This window comes from Xylona heveae (assembly GCF_001619985.1).
Source record: "Xylona heveae TC161 unplaced genomic scaffold L228scaffold_1, whole genome shotgun sequence".
NCBI lineage: Eukaryota > Fungi > Ascomycota > Xylonomycetes > Xylonales > Xylonaceae > Xylona > Xylona heveae.
Genome location: NW_017264193.1, coordinates 1,254,301 through 1,274,133, shown reverse-complemented (window position 1 = coordinate 1,274,133; position 19,833 = coordinate 1,254,301). Strand labels below are relative to the sequence as shown.

At 48.6% G+C, this 19,833-nt stretch overlaps 7 protein-coding genes across 7 annotated transcripts; 3 read left to right on the top strand and 4 right to left on the bottom strand.

Moving 5' to 3' along the window:
• Positions 1–2,617: 2,617 nt before the first annotated feature.
• On the bottom strand, positions 2,618–5,698 carry L228DRAFT_9065 (hypothetical protein). Its single transcript, XM_018336955.1, has 3 exons — positions 5,109–5,698; positions 4,789–4,920; positions 2,618–4,619 (listed from the first exon to the last, which is right to left on the bottom strand). Exons 1-3 carry the CDS (start codon positions 5,206–5,208, stop codon positions 2,779–2,781), a joined length of 2,073 nt encoding a protein of 690 aa, XP_018191841.1. The 5' UTR covers positions 5,209–5,698; the 3' UTR covers positions 2,618–2,778.
• Positions 5,699–10,554: 4,856 nt separating this feature from the next.
• Positions 10,555–11,901, bottom strand: L228DRAFT_235378 (S-adenosylmethionine synthetase; the record flags this gene model as incomplete). The annotated part of the gene is made up of 4 exons (XM_018330712.1): positions 10,555–11,013; positions 11,072–11,613; positions 11,669–11,754; positions 11,816–11,901. 4 exons carry the CDS (start codon positions 11,899–11,901, stop codon positions 10,555–10,557), a joined length of 1,173 nt encoding a protein of 390 aa, XP_018191840.1.
• Positions 11,821–12,514, top strand: L228DRAFT_242731 (hypothetical protein). Its single transcript, XM_018331521.1, has one exon. It carries the CDS (start codon positions 11,900–11,902, stop codon positions 12,149–12,151), a length of 252 nt encoding a protein of 83 aa, XP_018191839.1. The 5' UTR covers positions 11,821–11,899; the 3' UTR covers positions 12,152–12,514.
• Positions 12,515–12,946: 432 nt separating this feature from the next.
• L228DRAFT_254811 (hypothetical protein) lies at positions 12,947–14,351 on the top strand. Its single transcript, XM_018333855.1, has 3 exons — positions 12,947–13,117; positions 13,188–13,378; positions 13,464–14,351. Exons 1-3 carry the CDS (start codon positions 13,070–13,072, stop codon positions 14,125–14,127), a joined length of 903 nt encoding a protein of 300 aa, XP_018191838.1. The 5' UTR covers positions 12,947–13,069; the 3' UTR covers positions 14,128–14,351.
• Positions 14,352–14,713: 362 nt separating this feature from the next.
• Positions 14,714–15,288, bottom strand: L228DRAFT_235376 (hypothetical protein; the record flags this gene model as incomplete). Its single annotated transcript, XM_018330711.1, has 2 exons — positions 14,714–15,171; positions 15,273–15,288. The coding sequence occupies 2 exons, from the start codon at positions 15,286–15,288 to the stop codon at positions 14,714–14,716; spliced, it is 474 nt and encodes a 157-aa protein (XP_018191837.1).
• A 165-nt stretch (positions 15,289–15,453) lies between these two features.
• Positions 15,454–16,159, top strand: L228DRAFT_9042 (hypothetical protein). The gene has a single exon (XM_018336949.1). It carries the CDS (start codon positions 15,620–15,622, stop codon positions 16,022–16,024), a length of 405 nt encoding a protein of 134 aa, XP_018191836.1. The 5' UTR covers positions 15,454–15,619; the 3' UTR covers positions 16,025–16,159.
• A 534-nt stretch (positions 16,160–16,693) lies between these two features.
• L228DRAFT_235375 (hypothetical protein) lies at positions 16,694–17,314 on the bottom strand (the record flags this gene model as incomplete). The annotated part of the gene is made up of 1 exon (XM_018330710.1): positions 16,694–17,314. The coding sequence occupies one exon, from the start codon at positions 17,312–17,314 to the stop codon at positions 16,694–16,696; it is 621 nt and encodes a 206-aa protein (XP_018191835.1).
• Positions 17,315–19,833: the final 2,519 nt, after the last annotated feature.

The window sequence follows — 19,833 nt, the reverse complement described above, 5'->3', positions numbered from 1 at the left end:
ATGTATGATTGATTTTAACGATTAATTTTTTCCTTCTGCTTTTTTATTTATCTCCTTATTGTCTTGGTTTCGTTTCCAATAGCGCTGAGCTACTGGGACCAAAGGTCCCGTTTACGAGCTATTGGGCGGTGTGATTTTGGACACGGCCAATATGAAATTTGGATGGTTATTGCGTTCTCCGGTGCCTTTAATCAACTCGTTGCAGTCTGCCTCCATGAGCTGTTCTGTCGAATTGGGAGCCGTTTAATTCTCCAGATACCCTTCTCATTCATCAATGAGAGAACACCTTAATGAAAATCTAATTGTCTATTTCAAAATTTGCAAGCTTTAAGAATTTTTTCCCTCTGTTCTTCTTTTGCATTCCAGGATGTGTTCCCGTGCTGAATCTTGTAGAAATATGGTCCCGTTTTGCGGCCCTTTATGTCTGGCTCGTTTTTCCTTTTCTTTCTTCTCTCCATTTCTGAGCGTGAGCTTATCTGCTAGCCTTTGGGACTAAATTTGCAATTCTTTTCGCCTTGTCATTGGGTCTTCCAATGCTTCTGGATTTTTCCTTCCCCCGAAGTAATATTGATTGCCGATGAAAAAGGCTGCATTATACATACTGTCTCTCTATGCTTTTGTATTATTGTATGAATTTACTTCCAAAGGAAAGCACTGATCAACGAAACGAAACGAGACGAAACGAAAACAAAATTAATAAAAAGAAAATAAAAATAAATAAACCCGTGTAGAACAGAATAACAAAACAAGGACCAAACAGTATCACATAATCCAGTTTAGTATAGGAGAGTCAGTAGTAGTGACTACTTGTTGAACCAGTCAGACCAAGCAAACAGGCCAGAGGGCAAGTTCTTTAGACAAAAAAGTTAGCTACTTATCTAGTGGACATGGACACATCCTGAAATAAACATCTCTGGGACGCAGAAAAAGCAACGATTTGTATACTGCAGGTGCATCATGAACACCACACTCGGATGTGTTCATACGCCTACTTTTAAGCCGGAACAATACAAGTCATAGTTTATAAGGTGGTTCACCATCTCACCGAAGATTATAGCATCATTGTGACCGGATGTAGATATCCACGGAAACATACCGGAAAAGAAGTTTTAGGGTAGGTGGGGTTTAATTAGGCAGGAGATGGAAACGGAAGTGGGTATGCCTATGTGTTGCCGCTGGCAGAAGAGAGACGGAGAGGCAGATCGTTATTGCGTGGATTTGCTTAAGAAAGAAAAGTATAACTTGTAGCAAGACTAACTATAGAGGGGTAACTAGGAGATAAAGGAAAGTAAAATAGAAAGGAACAGAGAACAATCTTAAAGAGTAAATTCCATGAACAAGCAAGCAAACAAAAAGTGCACCCATACATAGAATATAGACATCAACAGGATGAGAGCGGGTAGACTCATAGAGAGAGAGATTTGAGAGGAAAAAAAAAGAGTCAAAGACAATGAGTGGAAAAGATATAACCCGAAAGGATAAGCAAAAGTACGCAGCAAGAGCAATAAAGATGTGTGAAAGTATCCGGCGGAGGAGGAAAAGTATAAAAGACTTGAAGTAACAATATTTCTCAATAATCAACCAAGCTGGTGCATCTTCGTAGACCTGAACTGAGCTCAAGGATCATTTCCCCGGTCTATTGCCAAGACTGTTCCGCATCCAATCTAAGAATCCTCTTTCGTGTCTGAGTCGCGAATATCCATTTGCAGTCGATCTACTCTTGCTCATTGTAGAAAAGAGGAAAGGTAGCAAATGGGCATGACGCGACAGAGGAAAGACCCGCAGAGTAACTTCATTGAGGGATGGCAGGGAAGACGGACTGGCACATTGATAGACGAACATGAAAATTAGACGATTGGCGTCAAGAAGCAAAGTGAAAAGAAGTGTAGTGAAAGGAACTGAAGACTGCCGATTGCTCCAGCCCGTGCTTCTGTTTACCCATTCGATCTTGATGGCACAAGAGACCGCCAGTTGCATAACCTGAGAAAAAAGCCTGTTGACGGGTCGAAGAAGAAGAAGACAAAAAGAAGAAGAGGAAGAAGGAGGCAAAAGTCATACGTAAAAAAGAAGAACCCCAACAAAACGAGAACAATTTCAGATTGAAAAAAATTGTAAAATAAGTAATCCCTACGCCATTTCCTGCTGACTTTTCGAAGTTCGTCAGGGTAGACCCATTCAATTAGGATGCTTTCGAAGTGACTCCTTTTGAAGTCATCGTTTCCAGAAGATCAGGCCCGCCAACTGCGTGCGGGCTGCCGATGTGGGAAAAATGGTAAATGCATTGTCTGGCAGTTAGCCAGACAGCCTTGGATCCCACAGGCGATGAAGGCGTGATAAGAATGGTCGAAGGGGTGCATTGATGCACAAGGGAGGTATGGAGGAGTCTGTGTTGAGCGAAGAGAAAAAGTCATAGAGTGATAATGCACGCAGAGTCCTGAACAAAAGAGCAAAGCCATCAGAGGTCAAGACGACGGTTGCATGAAAGAAGGTACCGTGCATCACCCTGTTCACCACCTTCATGTCTGTCTGACATAGCCTCAGGGTGAAAAAAATTATTCCAAAACCGCAGACAAAGCTCTTTGTCGGCGGCTAGTAGAAAGTTCTTCGAGTCGGTCTTGCCGGAAATCAAGAAGGACACGGGAGGGGAGGTAATTAGAAAAATAGAGCTTCGAAGACCGGGTCTTTAACAGCAAACATTTCCAAGGTTGCGAGCTTGACGTATAAGATTCAAGAAAGCTTTCGGATGACAACCATTTAGACCCGAATCTCGGAGATGCTTCAGTAGCCCGGCCAGGGTTGTTGCCCATGAGATCCCGGGGCTGAAGGAGCCCATCCGGGATTCGCTTGCTGCGCAGCTGACGTCTGCTGCATAAAATGCTGCGGATTCTGGCTGGGATTGAATGAGCCTCGCTGAGCAGTCGCGTATCCTCCAGGTGCCACACCAGGGTAATTGAGCGAGTTGCTGGGCAGCGAGCCTGAGCTCTGCTGATGAAGTTGCGGAGGGGCATGATGGGGCGATTGTTGCGCGTGCGGTGAATGAGACTGCAGTTGAGGGTTAAATTGTGGCATTCCATGGCCGCCAAGCGGGGATTGTTGAGGTTGCGGTGGTGGCCACATGGGTGTCTGCTGGGAAAAGCCATATGCTGTATTTTGATTGTGGCCGGTGGGACCAAGCGAAAGACCCGAAGAGCGATGATGAATCTGATCAGGACGAATAGACTGAGCCATTGCTCTCCCTGGAGATTGTGCTAACGGACTCTGTTGATGCTGAGCCTGCTGCTGTGGAAATGCCTGTGAAGCAATCATCTGTGGAGTCCCGCGTTGTTGAGATGGCATCATAGGCTGTTGCGCGGCGCCCATCATGGGGTTAGAGGAGACTTGCGGAGAATGAAGCGCCTGGCCAACGGTTGAGGCGGTATCTACTTGGCCGACAGCTTGCGGTGGAGCTTGCGCCGTCTGTTGCTGCTGCTGTTGCTGCTGCTGTTGCTGCGATGGATTGGCAGGGGCTGGCATCTCCCGTGGTTGCTTCCAAAAATCTTCAAGATATTTGGTACGATGATTACGCTGTTGACCAAGCATCTTGTTGAAGTCGGCAGCATGCGAAGCCTGGTTTAGAATTTCGGCACTACCACTTGGTTGAGAACGATCCAGGTAAGGTGGACCGGACATTTCTTGCCTTGGACGTGGCACGTTTCCATAGTCCCGGAGATGTATATCATCTGCAGGAGCTAGATGAATCATTGGGAGAGGCGCAAGAGAGGCACCAGCACCTAGACCTGCTTGTAAAGTCTGAGACTGCGGGTGACCCTCGAGATGGCCAGGACCATTGCTATACACAATCTCACCATGATGGCCCAAAGTAGAGCCTGCCAGAGCGCGCTCTGCCTCGGCAGCAGCATTTTCACGCGCTTTTGCAGCGCCCGGTCGTTTTTCTCCAGCCAGGTCCTCCTCTGTGAAACCTTGCTTTCTAGCTTTGCTCTCCCAGTAATCATCCCGTACTCGGCGCCCGTTGACAATGACTCGACTGCCGAATTGACGAAACATTGATTTGGCCGTGACTATAGCAATTTGCCGAGATCGATACGAGTATGGCAGAATCTCTTGCTGAATCAAGTCGTCTTTCTCGGCCTGTGTCGCAATAATCTTGTAGAGGGAGCGGTTTTTATTGAAAAGAAGATAAGAATCACGGTAACCCAGAACCCTTGCGCATTCGGTGGCTAACATGAACAGCTTATCGCCTCTGTTCGGTACGTAAAAGGTTCGGCATCGATATTCTCGGCCATCGAGAAGATGCCCTGTCTGGGTGACCTTTTTCTCACCCGCCTCATCGTACTCGCGAGGAATGTATTCATCTCGTTCTGGATTGAGCTGATCGGTTGTATGATCTCGAACCGTGGGCAATGCCTTTACCACGGTCTTTGTGGGCGTAGACTTGGGGGGTGAAGCTTGCGTAGGCGTGCCTGACGTATGCGGTAAACCTTGCGACTGGAGCTTAGGCGTCTGGATTTGCGAAGGTAGGGCCTGCTGGGGTCCTTGTGGTGATGTCGATAGCGGACTCTCGGACACTCCCCCAAGTTTCGTCTTGGGTGGTCTTCCGCGCTTTCGCGGCTTCTGATCGTCTGTACAGCCAATGATCTCATCAGTAAAATATGCTTCGAGTGAAGAGAGGGCAGGCTAGGATCATGATGAGAACGTGGCATATTCTCTTCTCTTTCTTCGGTCGTCATACGCTTCTTTTGACGACAGCGCGCCTTATCATTATAAAACTGGAAGAGCACTAGCACTTACCATCATCATCATCATCCTCAACTCCACCCTGTCGACCCATCGCCAACTCCCCATAATATTCAGGCGAGCGGCTTCGTTTTACACCACGAGGGCTTGTTTCAGGTGCGCTGACAGAGGTCGGCGTCGGTAAGACTGCTGCGACAAGGAACGCGTTAGCATACATCGATCACAACAAAACGGAACGCGACAGGATAGTGCTGCGCATGACCAGCACACGCAGAACAAGAGCCCTCTAGCCGCCACCGTCCCAGGATTTCGCGTTCATGCTCTCGCTTTACAAAGAGTGCTGAGATGTAGACTGGACTGCAAAGTGGAAATACCTGTATTCAAAGCTGCAGGGTTGATTGTGCCTGAACCATCAATGATATCGCCGCCCATGCCGTTCATCGACGCCGGCACAGGATGAGATGCCGAATACATGGTTGATCAACAAGCCGTCTGGCGAACAGGTCGCAAGATGAGCTGTTGAAGATGAGATAGTTTGATAGTTGATTGTTACGCATGCGACGTAGGACTGCTTGGTCGAGCCACGGCACGATACGTCGCATGCAGGGTGAGCCGAGAGAGCTAAACAGCTAGACGCGACGGTCAACCCGCTCGCAAGTCGGAGTCAAGAGATGTGCGATCGGCTCGAGTGCAGAGCCTGGAATCTATACAGCAAGACCGTGCGATTGGGTCGAACTAGCAAAGGCGCTCATCAAGAATCACAACGTGACGCAAAGACGCGGATGACGGCGATGTCGTACGCTTCGCCCCAGCCGTTCGTCTGGTTCGGAGGATGAGAAGGGAGGGGGTTGCTGGCGGTTCGCGCGCCGTGTGGTTTAACAAGCGAGGGAGGCTATTCTTTGCGGACGAGCCACGAGACGAGAAACCAAGCAAGTCCCAAAGAGCGAGCGCCAAAGGGAATTTGGGACTAGTCTAGCTTTGTCCAAAGACAACGCCGAAAGGAGACCACGTCGAGGACCGAGTGACAATGGTCGAATCCTGTAGCTTTGCTGGCCGCAAGGGGGAGAAATTAGGCAACTTTTACTGCCACTTGGTCCGAACTACCATCAGATGAAAAGAGGATCGAAAGTAATACTGTAGAGGCGGTAAATTTGATGGAGAAATTCGAGGCCAAAACTACAAACGTCGAAGAAGTCAGCTTAGAGAATTAGGATATGTATGCGATAATGATGCGTTGATTCCATTGGCCCACGACCGAGTTCACCCCAAGAGGTAAAGAACCTCCGTTTGGGCTGGCAATGGATACGTCAGATCTGGGGCCGAGAGCCAAAGACGCTGCCCACCGACCCGGCCACGGCGCGAGGTGCAGCGATGTGGGGAAAAGAAATTGTCCCTACCTCGAAGGAGACGTCTCCCCTTGAACCCTAGAGATCAGTCCTTCACCCTCTTTCCCTATGGTCGGTAAGCTTAATCTCGACGGGGGGCCTTCTCTGCGGGTGTGGCAAAGTCTTACTGCGTACTGCGCGGAAAAGCCCAGGTGTTGCGTTGCACTGGAAGGAGCCGAACTCGTGGTTACTGGATCGGAAGAGGGCTCAGCACTTGTCGCAAGAGGTATTTGCACACAATATCTCTTCCCGTAATTTTGCTTTCGATGTAATAGTGCAAAGAACAACACGATATTTGTATTTGGACACAGTTGGCGTCATCGAACGGACAACAGGTGGCGCAGGTAATAGGATTTGGCCTTGTGGTGCAAGAGGGACGGGTGCGAAGATCGCTGCACCCAAACTCAGACCAGGTAGCGAGCCTATCGGAGTATGGTGATGGCGACAATGACCTGGGTGGGTTGTGGGGATGAGACTGTAACTTTGGCGTGCTCGAAAAACTAGCCAAAGTATATGTACTGGTACTTGCGGGACGAGCCGGGCCCGGTGGGACGAATCATCCACTGGAACGAAGCACCACAGGGTAGGGCGAAAGCAGCATCCCAGACGGCAATAGATTAGTAGTCTGCAAGAACATAAAATTGATGGAATGGGAGCCAGAACAGCACGATAGATGGTGGGCCCCCAGGTTTGGTGCGTGTGTTTGTGTGTGCGCGGTTATGGATGTGGGTAAGTATATGTGTATGTTGTGTGTGTGTGTGATCTGAATATATGGTGTCTGTCCGTGTCAAGTTCTCCCGTAGTGAATCTTGCTTGTAGGTGTGCTCCGAACAGTCTTGGCAGTTCCCTTTTGATGAAGCCAGGAGTCGAGGTTGAGAAGAGTGATGAACTAGTTAAACAGAAGGACAGACGGAGGGAGTAAGGTCTGCAGACTAGATTGTAGTGACAAACTGACTGGTCTCGACAATGAGGATGATGGTGATAGCGATGAAATGCTCGATGGGCCGACCTGAGATTCGGTCTTATGCTGCGCGGAGATTCTTTGCCGGGTCTCGTGAATCTGTGGGGTTCTCTCTCTAATTCTGGGGTATTCACACCACAACCCTGGCCGATATTTGTGTCCAATGTCTCTGCAGCGCCGTAGAAGAGATAGGCCTATTTGCTGAATGGGACAAATACAGACGATAAACTACAAATTTTGTTTTGAGGGCCAAAGAGAGAAGGGAACGAAAAAAAAAAAAAAGGATGGGTTTCTAGTATGTACAACATAAAAGGGTGGCTACGGTTGCTTGAGTCCGGGGATACCTTGCTGCGAGGCGATTCAACCGACGCTGGACTGGGCTGCACGGAGGCGTTTTGGGAGTAGAAGTGGTAATGATGCACGCGAGAGAAGGATCTGTTTTGTCCCAAGAGGTATGATATCTAGATGAAGGGGGGTGGGTGAAATAAGATGGGAAGGAGTGCAACGGCCTTCCCAATCTACATAACAGTGTTCATGTGCACTTGTGCCAACGGGGTTGGTCACGGAGACAGAGACCACAATAAAACCGGCTTGAGGCTAGAGTGCAGGATGACTATTCAAAGGTCTACGAAGATGAACACTGATCGCAGTGCCCCTCTCGATTGAAGCATATGCACGTATGGGATTGCGGGGACCCCGCCTGACATGTGTACGTAGACCGACGACAATTTGACCAGTATCGCAGGATGACGGAGGGGCAAGACGACGCACGCGAGTGGGCAAGGGGTATTGGGTAGAAGGAAAGGAGAAAGAGCATGACAAGCCTCAAATGAGGGGTTGATGCCGTAAGATGGCAGCCGCAGAGGCCTATCGAGGCCGACGACAGCCCTTCCCGAGCCCATGATTCGTCAACATCTCCTTTGTCATAGCTGGGCTTATTTATTTCGCTGCAGCACTGGACGCAGCCATCGCTCTCCCACAACCTGCAGTTTTTCTGGCCCTACAGCCAGCCGCCGCGCGATGAGAAGCCCCAAGTTTGTAGCATTACTTACGGGTAATCGCTCATGACTATAATATCAACAATAATAATACCGTTACTGAGCCGAGAAGTGTGACGCCGCTGGTTGCTTGGCACCATTACCCCAGCAGAATGCACTGCTGGGCGGTAATTATGCAGACTAGAGGAGCATTCTGATTTCGCTTCTTGCCGTCAATGGCTTTTCGACTTGCACAAATGACGAACGGCGAGGTCGAGCGTGTGATAAAGCCGAACCCCAGTTCAATCGACTTTCTGGTCGCTTTTTCAAAGGATTAAAATTGCTCGATTCTTTTTACGTCTCTTTGCTCTTTGCTCTTTGCTCATACGCTCCTAAGACTCTCATGTTTCGGTAGAAATGCAATATGAATGCGTGGGGAAGCGTCAAGAGGTGATTGGTTACATTTTAGCTATCGCCAAGTCAGTTCAAAGCCTTTCAAATCATCTGTGATCGTTAAGATATTATACCAGGAAGCGTTGGATTGCAGACAAGCTAGGCAAATTGGAATCAGTGAAATTTCAAAAGACTGTTTAGAAGTCTTTTAGATTGCTTGTTGGATGAGCGAAAAGAAAGAAAAGCAAAATAGAAAAAAAAAAGGGCTCTTAAACCCCTCAACGCTGAATCCTACCTCTAAATGAGTACGCTGACTTGCCGAAGGCTATCATTATCTTCAAGACGTCTTAGACTGGGAACCTGAGAAGAAAGGTTCGCATCTCGAAACTTCACCCTCCTTCTCGGATATCTCGATCTAACCGTCTGGGCTTCTACCATTGAGCAATGGCAATCCGCCATCCCAAATGCATTGCGAGGCGAAACGTAATCCAGGTGAATACAAGGCAAGGGATTGATCGTGCGACCTAATGGAACGCAGGGTTCCAAACTGACAATTTCACATTTTCATTTTTTCGGTCCCCCCTCGTGATGCCGCTAGACTGGTGTCACGCGTGCCGAGTAATATCGTGATGAACCATTATAAAGCTCAAACCCCCAAGACCCCCAGAGATGGAAGAGATGGCTGTCCTATTAAAACCCGCAAACATAAGAGCCCGCTCTGAGCGTAATGCTATTCGACTCAGAGACACAAAGTAATTCCACAGTCCTCATTTATCCAATCAGGAAAATGGCATCCCTCTGCTCGCCAACTGCAGGGTCAACAACTAAAAGGAGAACACATGACTCGTAGTCAACTGAGAACTGAGACAAGCCGCTCTCTCCTCTCCCCCCGTCATTGAAAATTCCCCCCTCTTTTATCTGGCTGGCTCCAATTGATCGGCTTGCTTCCCACAGCGCGAGATAGTCTGGTGTTATGCCAAGGAGTGTTTTCTCGCACTTATCCATTCGTCTTTCTTCGCGTCTTAACGGAGACTAAGATGACAGGCATCATTGACTCTGCCAACGCGGGGAAAGAAACTCCGTTGTATCGATTCCAATCACAGGCATTCGTCTAGTCCGAGAATCACCCATTTGACATTTGACATCTAAGGCTGACGTGTGCATTGAGTGCATCGCGGTATATAGCGTCCGGCAAACATCAAAAGCAACATTCCTGCTGGCAATTCAAAAAAGAATAATTTACGGAGTTTATCTTAGATCATAAACTTCTTTCTCTCCTCACCAATCTTTCTCAGAATTGGAGACGCGCCCCTAATTCGAGGCTTTTTCAATTCTTGCCTGGTTGAGGTCAAAGGGATTAATATTCAGCTAACGCCTGCTAAACGGGCCTTCACCTCTAGGTACTCCGTAGGCATACCAAAACCGCCGCTTGACTGTTACCAGAAGCTTCTTTCATAGGCTCATTAACATAGCATCGCGTGACACACTATAGCTCTCACGTGAGCATGAGAAGAAAATATGCAAACACTTGTGGCCTTCCGAAATGTCGACTCTATGCTTGCTTGTTCATGTAGGTGTACTACATTCATGTCTCGCAGAGGCAAGCTCAATTAAAGCTTGACTGGCCGATTCAACCCTAAAATGACAAATCGTAGCTTTTTTTTGGTATTCCAAATTGTACCATGTGCATTATATATGATCGTAACTAATCTAAATACGACCTATGCCCCCGCCTCTTTAGGATGACTTGAATTGAAAGTCAAAGAGGTAATCGGGAACCAACTCAAACAGAGGCCCCCCAAGGGCCACGTGCAGAGAACGTGTTGAAATTCTCCGAACGCCGATGCTCGTCATTTACTCCCTTGAAATGGTCTATGTTGAATAACTTTTTCGCCCTCAATCAAACAAACAGTGCGAAAAGTCTTTGGCGGTATCACACGCTCGTAAATCGTTGAAGAAGCCGACCCTGCGGCTTACCCTAGCCGCGCAAAAAAAGAAAAAAGAAAAGAAATTACAAAGAAATGCATGGATTAGAGGTGACTAGATATGCAAGATTAAACCTCACCACTCAAGCCAAGCCCATTCTCACAGGATCGAAGGGAACTTAATACTTGAGGGTCTTAGGCTTCTCCCAGGTGAACTCGGGGTTGGAGAAGTGACCGTTCTTGGCAGTCTGGCAGTAGATGGGGTTAGTCAAGTTGAGCTCCTTGACGATAACACCAGGACGGAGGTCGAAGTTGTTACGGATGATCTGAACAAGCTCGTCGGAGGTCTTGTCAGAGGTACCGTAAGTCTCAACGAAAAGCGACAGAGGCTCAGCAACACCGATGGCATAAGAAAGCTGAACCAAGGCGCGGCGAGCGAGCTTGGAGTGAACGAGAGACTTGGCGATCCAGCGGGCAAGGTAGGCAGCAGAGCGGTCGACCTTGGAGTAGTCCTTGCCAGAGAAAGCACCACCACCGTGAGCACCCCAGCCACCGTAGGTGTCGACGATGATCTTACGGCCGGTCAGACCAGCATCACCTTGGGGACCACCAATGATGAAGAGACCAGAGGGTTGGATCTTGTTTCAAGTCAGAACCTTGTGGGTTTTTTGAAATGCAAAGGGAATAGAAACTTACGTGGTAGATGGTGCGGTCGTCGAGGTACTTGGCAGGGATGACCTTCTGGATGATCTTCTCCTTGATCTCCTTGCGGAGCTGCTCAGTAGTAATGTCAGGGCTGTGCTGAGCAGAGACGACAACGGTGTCAACGCGCTTGGGAACGACAGCGCCATTGTCATGCTCATACTCGACAGTGACCTGAGTCTTGGTGTCGGGGCGCAACCAAGGCAGAGAGCCGTCATTGCGGGCCTGCTTCATGGCAGCATTGAGCTTGTGGGAGAGCTGAATGGTCAAGGGGAGGAGCTCAGGGGTCTCATCAGAGGCATAACCGAACATGATACCCTGGTCACCAGCACCGAGCTTCTCCAGAGCCTCCTCATAGTGGAGACCCTGGGCAATGTCGGGAGACTGCTGCTCAATAGCGACGAGGACGTTGCAAGTCTTGTAGTCAAAGCCCTTGTCAGAGCTGTCGTATCCGATGTCCTTGATGGTGTCACGAATGATCTTCTGGTAGTCGAGTCTAGCCTTGGTGGTGATTTCACCAAAGACCATGATCATACCTAGTACCTGTCAGAAACAGTGCCCCAAGAGTGTCCATAAAAATGATGACCTTACCAGTCTTGGTGGCGGTCTCGCAAGCGACCTTGGAAAGAGGGTCCTCCTTCAGGCAGGCATCAAGGATGGCGTCGGAGACCTGATCGCTGTTCAACAGAGTCAGATCCAATTCACATTGCACACAAATGGGCATCTTTAAATACGTACGCAATCTTGTCCGGGTGACCCTCACCGACGGATTCGGAGGTGAAAAGGAAAGTGGGCTTGGCGACCCCGTTGGTGGCAGCGACCATGATTGCGAAATTAAGGGATTGGAAGAAAAGTTCAAAGAAAAAGAAAACTCTTAAGGAAGAAGAGAAACCTAAGCGGCTGCAGAAGAAGAAAGGGAGAGGGAGTGGGATGTATAAGAGAGACGGTCAGAGAAAGAAAGAGAGGGGAGATGAAGAAGGGTCTTGGTTCGATGAGGGGGGAGTTTTGCAGGCCGGCGACAAATTAAGCGACATGTCGCAATCTCACCGAAGACGCCGACGGGCCCCGAAGTGAAGAAAAAAAGTGGCCAAGGTTTCTCTCCCGTAGAGGACCTGAGTAAGCCCCCGCCGGTTTATTTACCTGTGTCCTTCTGTGATTTACTTCTACAGTAGCTTCGTACGAAGTACTGAATTATATTCGCGACCTACGACGACACTTTTTAACAGATGGCATTGTCTCAAGACGCAGAGTAGATGAGAGCTGGAGCCAGGTAAACGCAGAAAACCATGGTCTTCGATGAACTTCCTAGTACCTTGCTGGTCTAGGTACATTTTTTAATTAAAGTTACAACAAAGAGCCGCATACATTTCAAACGTAGGTGACGTTTTCCTGGACCCAAGTGATAAATAAATCGTTGAATTGATCTTGATTACCCTCACCGGAGAATCCGGAAGATTCATTGCATTTTACGAATTCGCACTTGTTGTGACTGTTATGCCTCCTCTGATATAGACATTGATCTGCTTAGTATGCAATGTAACATCATTCTGTGCAAATCAACAATCCAGAGATTGGCAATCTAGGACTGAAAACTTCTTATATGGTACGGTCAAGGGAGAAGCTTTAATGTCCACTTGTTTCCCCATGCGACTGGCGACAGGCGGGGCAAATTGCGGCGTCTGGGAAATTTCCTTCCTCTTCCGCCTCTACTCCGCCTACTGAAACTTAATAATTTCTTACATAACTTGATCTAGAGTTTTGCTGATCTAATCTATATCTGGATTAGAACGAATCCGCGTGATGGAGATATCCGCCGATCGTTCCGACCCTCGTCATTGGCTCGTATCGCAAATTTACTAGTTGAAGGTCATCCAGCTTTACCGCGAAGCTTCTCCATTTCCGCCAATTGCTGCCGTCAGTGATCTACAATTTACGGTTACGTGACGGCTCAGTGGATGCTGTGATAGTATCCTAGACTTTCAGATTTGCAAGATGAGCAAGTTTGGCGTTCTAGTAATGGGACCGGCCGGGGCGGGGAAGGTAAGTGCCCTGGGAAATCATGTCGCTCGACTCCCGCTCTTTCTTCAGTTTGGTGCTCATGGGATAGCAGACGACATTCTGTTCGGCATTGATTCAGAACCTGAGAAATAACAAAAGATCATGTTTCTACGTGAATCTTGACCCCGCTGCCGAAGACTTTGCCTACGAGCCGGACCTGGACATCAAAGACCTGATTTCTCTGGAAGATGTTATGGAAGAAATGGGCCTGGGTCCGAATGGTGGCCTCATTTACTGCTTCGAGTACGTTAATTTTTTTTAATCTTCAGCCCCTCTGAATGACCTCGTATGAGAGGACACTTTAATACTAACTTCCTTACTATTATAGATTCCTCCTTGAGAATCTCGACTTCATTACCGAACCTCTGGACCCTTTAACAGAGGAATATCTCATCATTATCGATATGCCCGGACAGATTGAGCTGTACACTCATATTCCAATTCTGCCGACTCTTGTGAAGCATTTGACTCGAACCGGAGCTCTGAACGTCAATCTATGCGCGGCGTATTTACTGGAATCAACATTTGTCGTGGACAGAGCCAAATACTTCGCCGGCACGCTCTCAGCAATGAGTGCCATGATTATGCTCGAGGTGCCTCATGTGAACATACTGAGCAAGATGGATCTTGTCAAGGGTACTGTAGGGAAGAGGACTTTGAAACGCTTCCTTGATCCAGACACGAGTCTCTTAGACGACGATCCTGAACAGACAGTAACCGGTCTTGGCGATGATACTGTCGAAGAAGGAGACCCTTCCAGTAAGGGCGCCATGATGGGCGGGGCATCTTTCAAGCGCCTTAATCGTGCAGTTGCTCAGCTCATTGACGACTTCAGCATGGTGTCGTTCTTGCAGTTAGATGCGCAAGACGAAGATAGTGTCGGAGCAATCCTCAGCTACATTGATGATGCAATTCAATTCCATGAAGCTCAGGAACCGCGGGAGCCCGATGATGAAGTCGATCTTTACGGGGATGATGATGATGCAGAGTAAACCCGCGAGAATGCTTGCTGACCCACTTTAGGGGCCTGGTGGCCTGGCATTCCAGATGATGGCATTGATTTCATCTTTCTTTTTCAAACACTCCATTTGAAAATAGGCATAGCGGCGGCGTTCGGGGCAAAGGAATATCCGTTAAAACATTAGAATAGCGAATCTTTTGGGCCAGATGATTGCTCGTCAGCCTTCCTCACTAAGCATAATCAACATCGGTCTTGAATTCTTCTCTAATCTCAATTCTTGAGAATGTCGAATGATGTAGCTCGTCCTTTTAATCTTCATCTTTGAATCCCCTGTGGCTGCCCGAAAGGAAGTATATATGAAACGCCCAATGCTCTGCAGTACGTTCCCTTGAATCAGTCCCGTTCGAACCCCAAATCAGAAAACTTTGGTCAAATGTCCGACCTTCACCACAGAATAAATTAACTCCGCTTTCCCAAAAGAAAAACGCCTTTTAGTGACCCGTCCAAAATTTTTGGGGGCTTGGCCACGAGCAGCTTATACAAATCGACATGCACGGCACATTCGTCGTACACCGCTCGATTTATGCCTCTCTTAAGCTCCTCACCCTTAGCATCCGCTATTGTCGTTGTTGTCTCGAATATCCCATTTGAGGCGTCCGCTGCTGATACTGCCGTTGTTGCTGCTGTTCTGCTGCGGAGACTGCAACTCCAAATTGCTCCACCAGCACGGCCGCAAGCCCTTGCAGAAACCCACCAATCTCACCCAGCACCCTCAGCGTGTCTTCCACGCCATGTGTCCAGATCAGAATCACTACGGAGACCACCACCGTCCAGAAGACCATTCGAAAGGCCATGCGTACCCAATACATGACGGCACGGCGCAGCATATCGAGGATTTTCAAGCTCATGAAGAGAATCACAAGCAAGAGCGCCAGGGACGTCAAGTTGAGGTCAAAGTCGCGAGCGTGCGACGTTAGGAAGCCGAGCATTGAATTGCCCGCTCTCGCGATTTGCGCGGGAAGCGCGTAGAGTGATGAGGTTGTAGTGTATATGCTTTGGAAGCGGGAGATGTAGGCTAAACCGCAATTTTTGAGGTCTATGTCAGTTTATTGAAGCGTGAGGTAAAGGCGACCTGGGATTGAGCGCGCTATATATATATTTGCAGACCAACCGTACCTTGTAGCGTATCCATGGCGTTTCGTAAAGCTTGAAATACGGCGGCAGAGCGCGTTTGAAAATAGTTTTCGTTCTAGAAAGAAGGATATGGATTTCAGATAGCTGTAACGTAGTCCCCGGGTTCGCGGAGTGCGGATAAAGCCCCGCCGCCGAAGAAGGCCTGGAGGTGAAGCTCTAACAGATTGCTCTCGGACAGTTGCCTTTCGCGAGCTGCGCACGCGACGGAAGATCTGGGGATTGCTCCGTTCGAATCAAATGCTGCTTTGCTTTGCTCGGTAATGTTTTGTGGTGTTTCGAGGGGCCCGCGTGAAACTTGCACGATGCCGGAGGAGTTGCTAACGAGCTAAATGCGGAAAACAAACCATGCTGCCGCGAAGCGGGACGGCCGTAGGAAACAAAGTACCTGCGTTTCGCGAAGGGTTTCTGTTCCTAAGGATACAGCACTGGAAGGTGAATGCACTCAAGGAATTTATATTCCGTTTGTTTCAATCCCCGGCTCGACTGCTGACTTTTGCAAAAGCTTTCGAGACGTAAGGGCAGTTGGCGGGGTTTGGGATTTTGTTTGCTTTTTATTTTTGTTGAGGTCGCTTTTATTTGGCATCGTTAAGGTCAAATTGTATTGCTCTCAGAAGCCTTGCTATAGGTCAAGCGGAGGGATTGAGAAAGAGGATCCTGGGGACAGGCACCGCCTGGCGCAAGGTCACGGCAAGCATTCACACGATAAAAGCACCGAAATTTGCTGTCTACAGTAGCTATACTAACCGCAACCGGGTCAGGTCTCAACCTGAAGCCCCTCAAGCCACTCAAGCCTCTCAAGAATTAGAAGGGAGAACAAAGAAGTTCTCTTGGATCCACACGGGGAAAGTCTTGAACAGATGGAAATGAAAGGTTGAAATGATAATAGAATAGGCTAGACCGAGTCTCTATGTTTAATGGAAGCCATGTTAATAAGATCATAAAAGCAATCCGGAAACGCTTGCATTGAAAGCATCCAATTGATAGGTATGAGGAGGCCGAAACTGACACCCCACGCAGTTTCAAACCAACGCACAGCTTCAAACTTCCACGACTTCAGGCAACGTTACTTCGTTATTTTAACATGGAGAAAATGGTCTCAATTTAGAGAAGCTAAAGAGCTACTAGACCTAAGCAAGGGCCCACAGGGCACTAAATGACATCTGCCTGCAGGAGAAACACAACTCGTGCCACAATAAAGCCGTAATTCTAATGGGAAAGAAGGATATCACGTTTCAAACGCCACGATTTCGTCGGTGTTCCATTGCCGGGTAAACAAGACCTAGAGCCCGACAGGAAGGTATAAAAAGAAAAAAGAAAACAAATATGCGCAAAGGGGTATATGAAATCCTAGATAAATATGTTCTAACACGAAAGAAGAAAAACAAGTTCTCTGTCACTTGGGCTCATTCCAGTCCTTGTGAATGCTCAAATTGAGCAAAGTCAAAGCTGTCAGAATGTCCATGGAGATGAGGAACGTCAGGCGGACTTGGCTCAACAGCCGCCAAGGCTTGATGTTCGATGGTGGCAAACGGGGTCGGGCTCCTTTCAGCAATCATATCCTTGCTCGATCTGCGTCTTTGGTGCTGAAGAAACCACGAGGATTGCCGGCGGGGCGGGAGAACGAATGGTGCAGCACCGGGCTGGTCTGCGTCAGTTAGACCAACGCGGGCATTCGGTGCGAGAGCAACAGGTGGAGGCTGAGGAAGCTTTTCTGTCCATGCCGGGGGAAGGCCATTGCTTGTGGATGCAGTTGAACTCGAATTGGTGCTCGAATGCATGACCTTGGCCGGTCTGGACCCTTCGCCGGCAAATCCTTTGCGCCAGGCTTCAATTTCAGCATCATCTACCGGAGTGATGCTTCGTCTAACCAAAGGCTTCTTTTTCATACATCGAAGAGCTATCCACAGGATCGTACTGATAATGGCAATTCCAAGCATGCCAAGTATGACCGAAAGAATGATTGTGAGGTTTCGCTTCCCATCCGAGCTGCCACCACCAGAAGATTCCGTAGTCGTAGATGACATGATTCCCGATGGTTGATGGGAGAAGTTTCGGGGAAAAAGACCGGATTTTGACTGAGAGAGTGATGGATAAAAATAATTTGACCAATTGGCTATGCTGGCTCTTGGATTATCGGGTTTTAGATGGCGTAGTCGAGAGAAACCGAAAGAGTGGAGAAGTCGGGGGATTGGTGAAGGCCGCAGCTCCTTTGCTGGAATGGCACAATTGAACCAAATCGGTTGACTAAAATTTCGAATTGCGGCGAGATTTGGTAAGAGAGCCTTATGAGAGGCCGTTATGATAAGGTACGAAAGAAGACCGTTTCGTTGAACCCAATATCGGCATTGTGCAAAAGCTCTCCCAAGAGGTTCATGCCGGCAAAAACACCATATAGTCGAGGCCTTGCATCGATATGCAATTCAATTCACCAATTGAAAGGTTGAAAAGAAAGTGGAGAGTATTGCAAGCGTTCTTTTGAGGAGCGACAGGCAAAGAGAGAGTTTTAGAATTGAGCGAGACAGCATGCAAATAAGAATGAATTGGATGTTTTGCGGTGGGACATCAGCTTGTACACCCAATTTGAAGAGCACTTGAGCCAAAGGACCTTTGAGTCACCGTTGACAAGAGCCGGAGTGACAGAAGGGCACTACATATACACACGGGGAGGGAAAACTGGAGGATTGAAAAGAGGATATAAAGGATGGCGAATAAAGATCGACATCGTATGAGGTGGTCATGCTTAGTTCAGCCGACAGACATGTCCACTCGGCATTTGTCCATGGTTCGTGAGCCTTTCACCGTCTTGAACCAGTGATGTGATCCACTCTAGCAGACGGACAAGAAGAGCTTGACGTCCTGAGCGGGGGCCGGCAGCGTGGCCGTGCATGATGAGCATCGCAGGCCAGCCAAGATGGTCACGAAATGAAACACTGACTACTATTAGCGATGCTAGGAGACAAGAAACCCCTCGCAGCCTATGACGAGGGGTAAAAGGAAGAGGAAGTGGTGGTGGCGATGGTGGTGGACGACGGACGGAAAGATGATATGTGGATGGGGTGTATTTTGGTGTCTTGCTCTTGAACCAATACCGTGCTAAAGTTGAGTTGGCACGAGGCCAAGGCACCACCCACCCACTATACGCTACTTGGACCTCTACTGTAGTTAAGCGTTCCTACCTAAATCTCTTGGTGTGGCTCTATTCGGATGGGACGGCGGGAAGCTCCTGTAGCTTATCACTGACGATTTCAGGGGTCAAAGACGAACTTTTTCGTTCGAAACGGCTGCGGGGACACCTACGGCAACGCTACTCGTTAAAAGCTGTTCATTACCACAGTACTGTACAGTCTACTGCCAGCTGTTACTCTGAGCTCAGACGCAAGGTCTGCCAGCTCATGAGGCCCTTGCGAACTGCAACATATAATTTTACAGCATTCCTTCAACCATTCGCCAGCATCATCCTCTGCTTCCCGACTTCACGAAGCCACGACGGGAAGCACAGGGTATACATTGACAAGGGGGTCACGAGCTGCATTATTTGCAGAAGAGCAGGAGGCGGTAAGTGAATGGATAGAAACGAGGATGCAGGGAGTGCTCAGGCCCTGCGACTTTGTTCCTTCCATTAGCCCCAACGTTGTGCTCCACATGGCTCAGGGGTAGACTCGATTGGTTGCCGGTGGGCGGTGAGCCACTGCTGCATCATACTCCGTAGTATTTTGTCTCTACTCTCGCTCTTCACTGCGCTAGACTGTACAGTTATGCCAGCGACCGAGGGGACCAACTCCCACCGTCGTCTCTGGTCGCCCGCCTCTCGGCCATTAATACGTTCCCGACAACCAAGCAACCACGGGAAAATTCCCCCTTCTCGGCATCATTTCCAACCAATGAAACGAGCTCACTTCGTAGGGGCTTGAGTGATGTCCTGCTGGCACTGCGTTGATTCCAAGTAAGATATCATGACAAATCTGGCCGCTTTGGCCGAATAGTTCCTGTCATGCACCCAGCACCTCGAATGAATCAAGCCCTAACTGTCAGTACCTTTCTCAAGATTGGCGACGGACGGGGAGCTGGCGCAGGAACCTCTGCATGCGATGGCCCACCAAAGAGCTTTCCGCCCAGCAATGCTGGTCCAGGGGTATGTTTGGCCACATGATGTGTTCGCATTAATCCTTGTTTCGATATCATCCATTATATCTCTGTGGAAGACAAAAGGGAAGAACGATCCCTAGCAGCTTGCCCGCTTGACATCTGCAAGCGAGCAGGCGGGCCGCTCCATTCCGTAGGACATTGATATTTTCACTTGTGCTTTCCATAAAGAGCGACAATTGTGCTTGCAAGCGGCGGCGACTTGCGCGAGAAACCGATATGCAATGCTTATTGAACAAGGTACAGAGATATATTCTGTCGAGATTCAGTAGGTGTGGCGTGACTTTTCATTGCGTGAAACGGCCATCATAGTAATGACAGTTGGACCGACTACCCTCTACATTGGCTCCACTTTCATCAATCAAACGTTGAAACGGATCGTCAAGGGGATGGTGCACAT

What these genes read in the sequence shown, in the direction of transcription:
- L228DRAFT_254811 (XM_018333855.1), top strand. Translation starts at nt 13,070, where the DNA reads ATGAGCAAGTTTGGCGTTCTAGTAATGGGACCGGCCGGGGCGGGGAAG. An exon ending in GACCGGCCGGGGCGGGGAAG is followed by an intron (nt 13,118 to 13,187) that starts GTAAGTGCCCTG and finishes ATGGGATAGCAG; the next exon opens with ACGACATTCTGTTCGGCATT. An exon ending in GGCCTCATTTACTGCTTCGA is followed by an intron (nt 13,379 to 13,463) that starts GTACGTTAATTT and finishes TTACTATTATAG; the next exon opens with ATTCCTCCTTGAGAATCTCG.
- L228DRAFT_9065 (XM_018336955.1), bottom strand. Translation starts at nt 5,208, where the DNA reads ATGTATTCGGCATCTCATCCTGTGCCGGCGTCGATGAACGGCATGGGC. An exon ending in CCCTGCAGCTTTGAATACAG is followed by an intron (nt 4,921 to 5,108) that starts GTATTTCCACTT and finishes TTGTCGCAGCAG; the next exon opens with TCTTACCGACGCCGACCTCT. An exon ending in TGAGGATGATGATGATGATG is followed by an intron (nt 4,620 to 4,788) that starts GTAAGTGCTAGT and finishes TTGGCTGTACAG; the next exon opens with ACGATCAGAAGCCGCGAAAG.
- L228DRAFT_9042 (XM_018336949.1), top strand. Translation starts at nt 15,620, where the DNA reads ATGCGGAAAACAAACCATGCTGCCGCGAAGCGGGACGGCCGTAGGAAA.
- L228DRAFT_242731 (XM_018331521.1), top strand. Translation starts at nt 11,900, where the DNA reads ATGATTGCGAAATTAAGGGATTGGAAGAAAAGTTCAAAGAAAAAGAAA.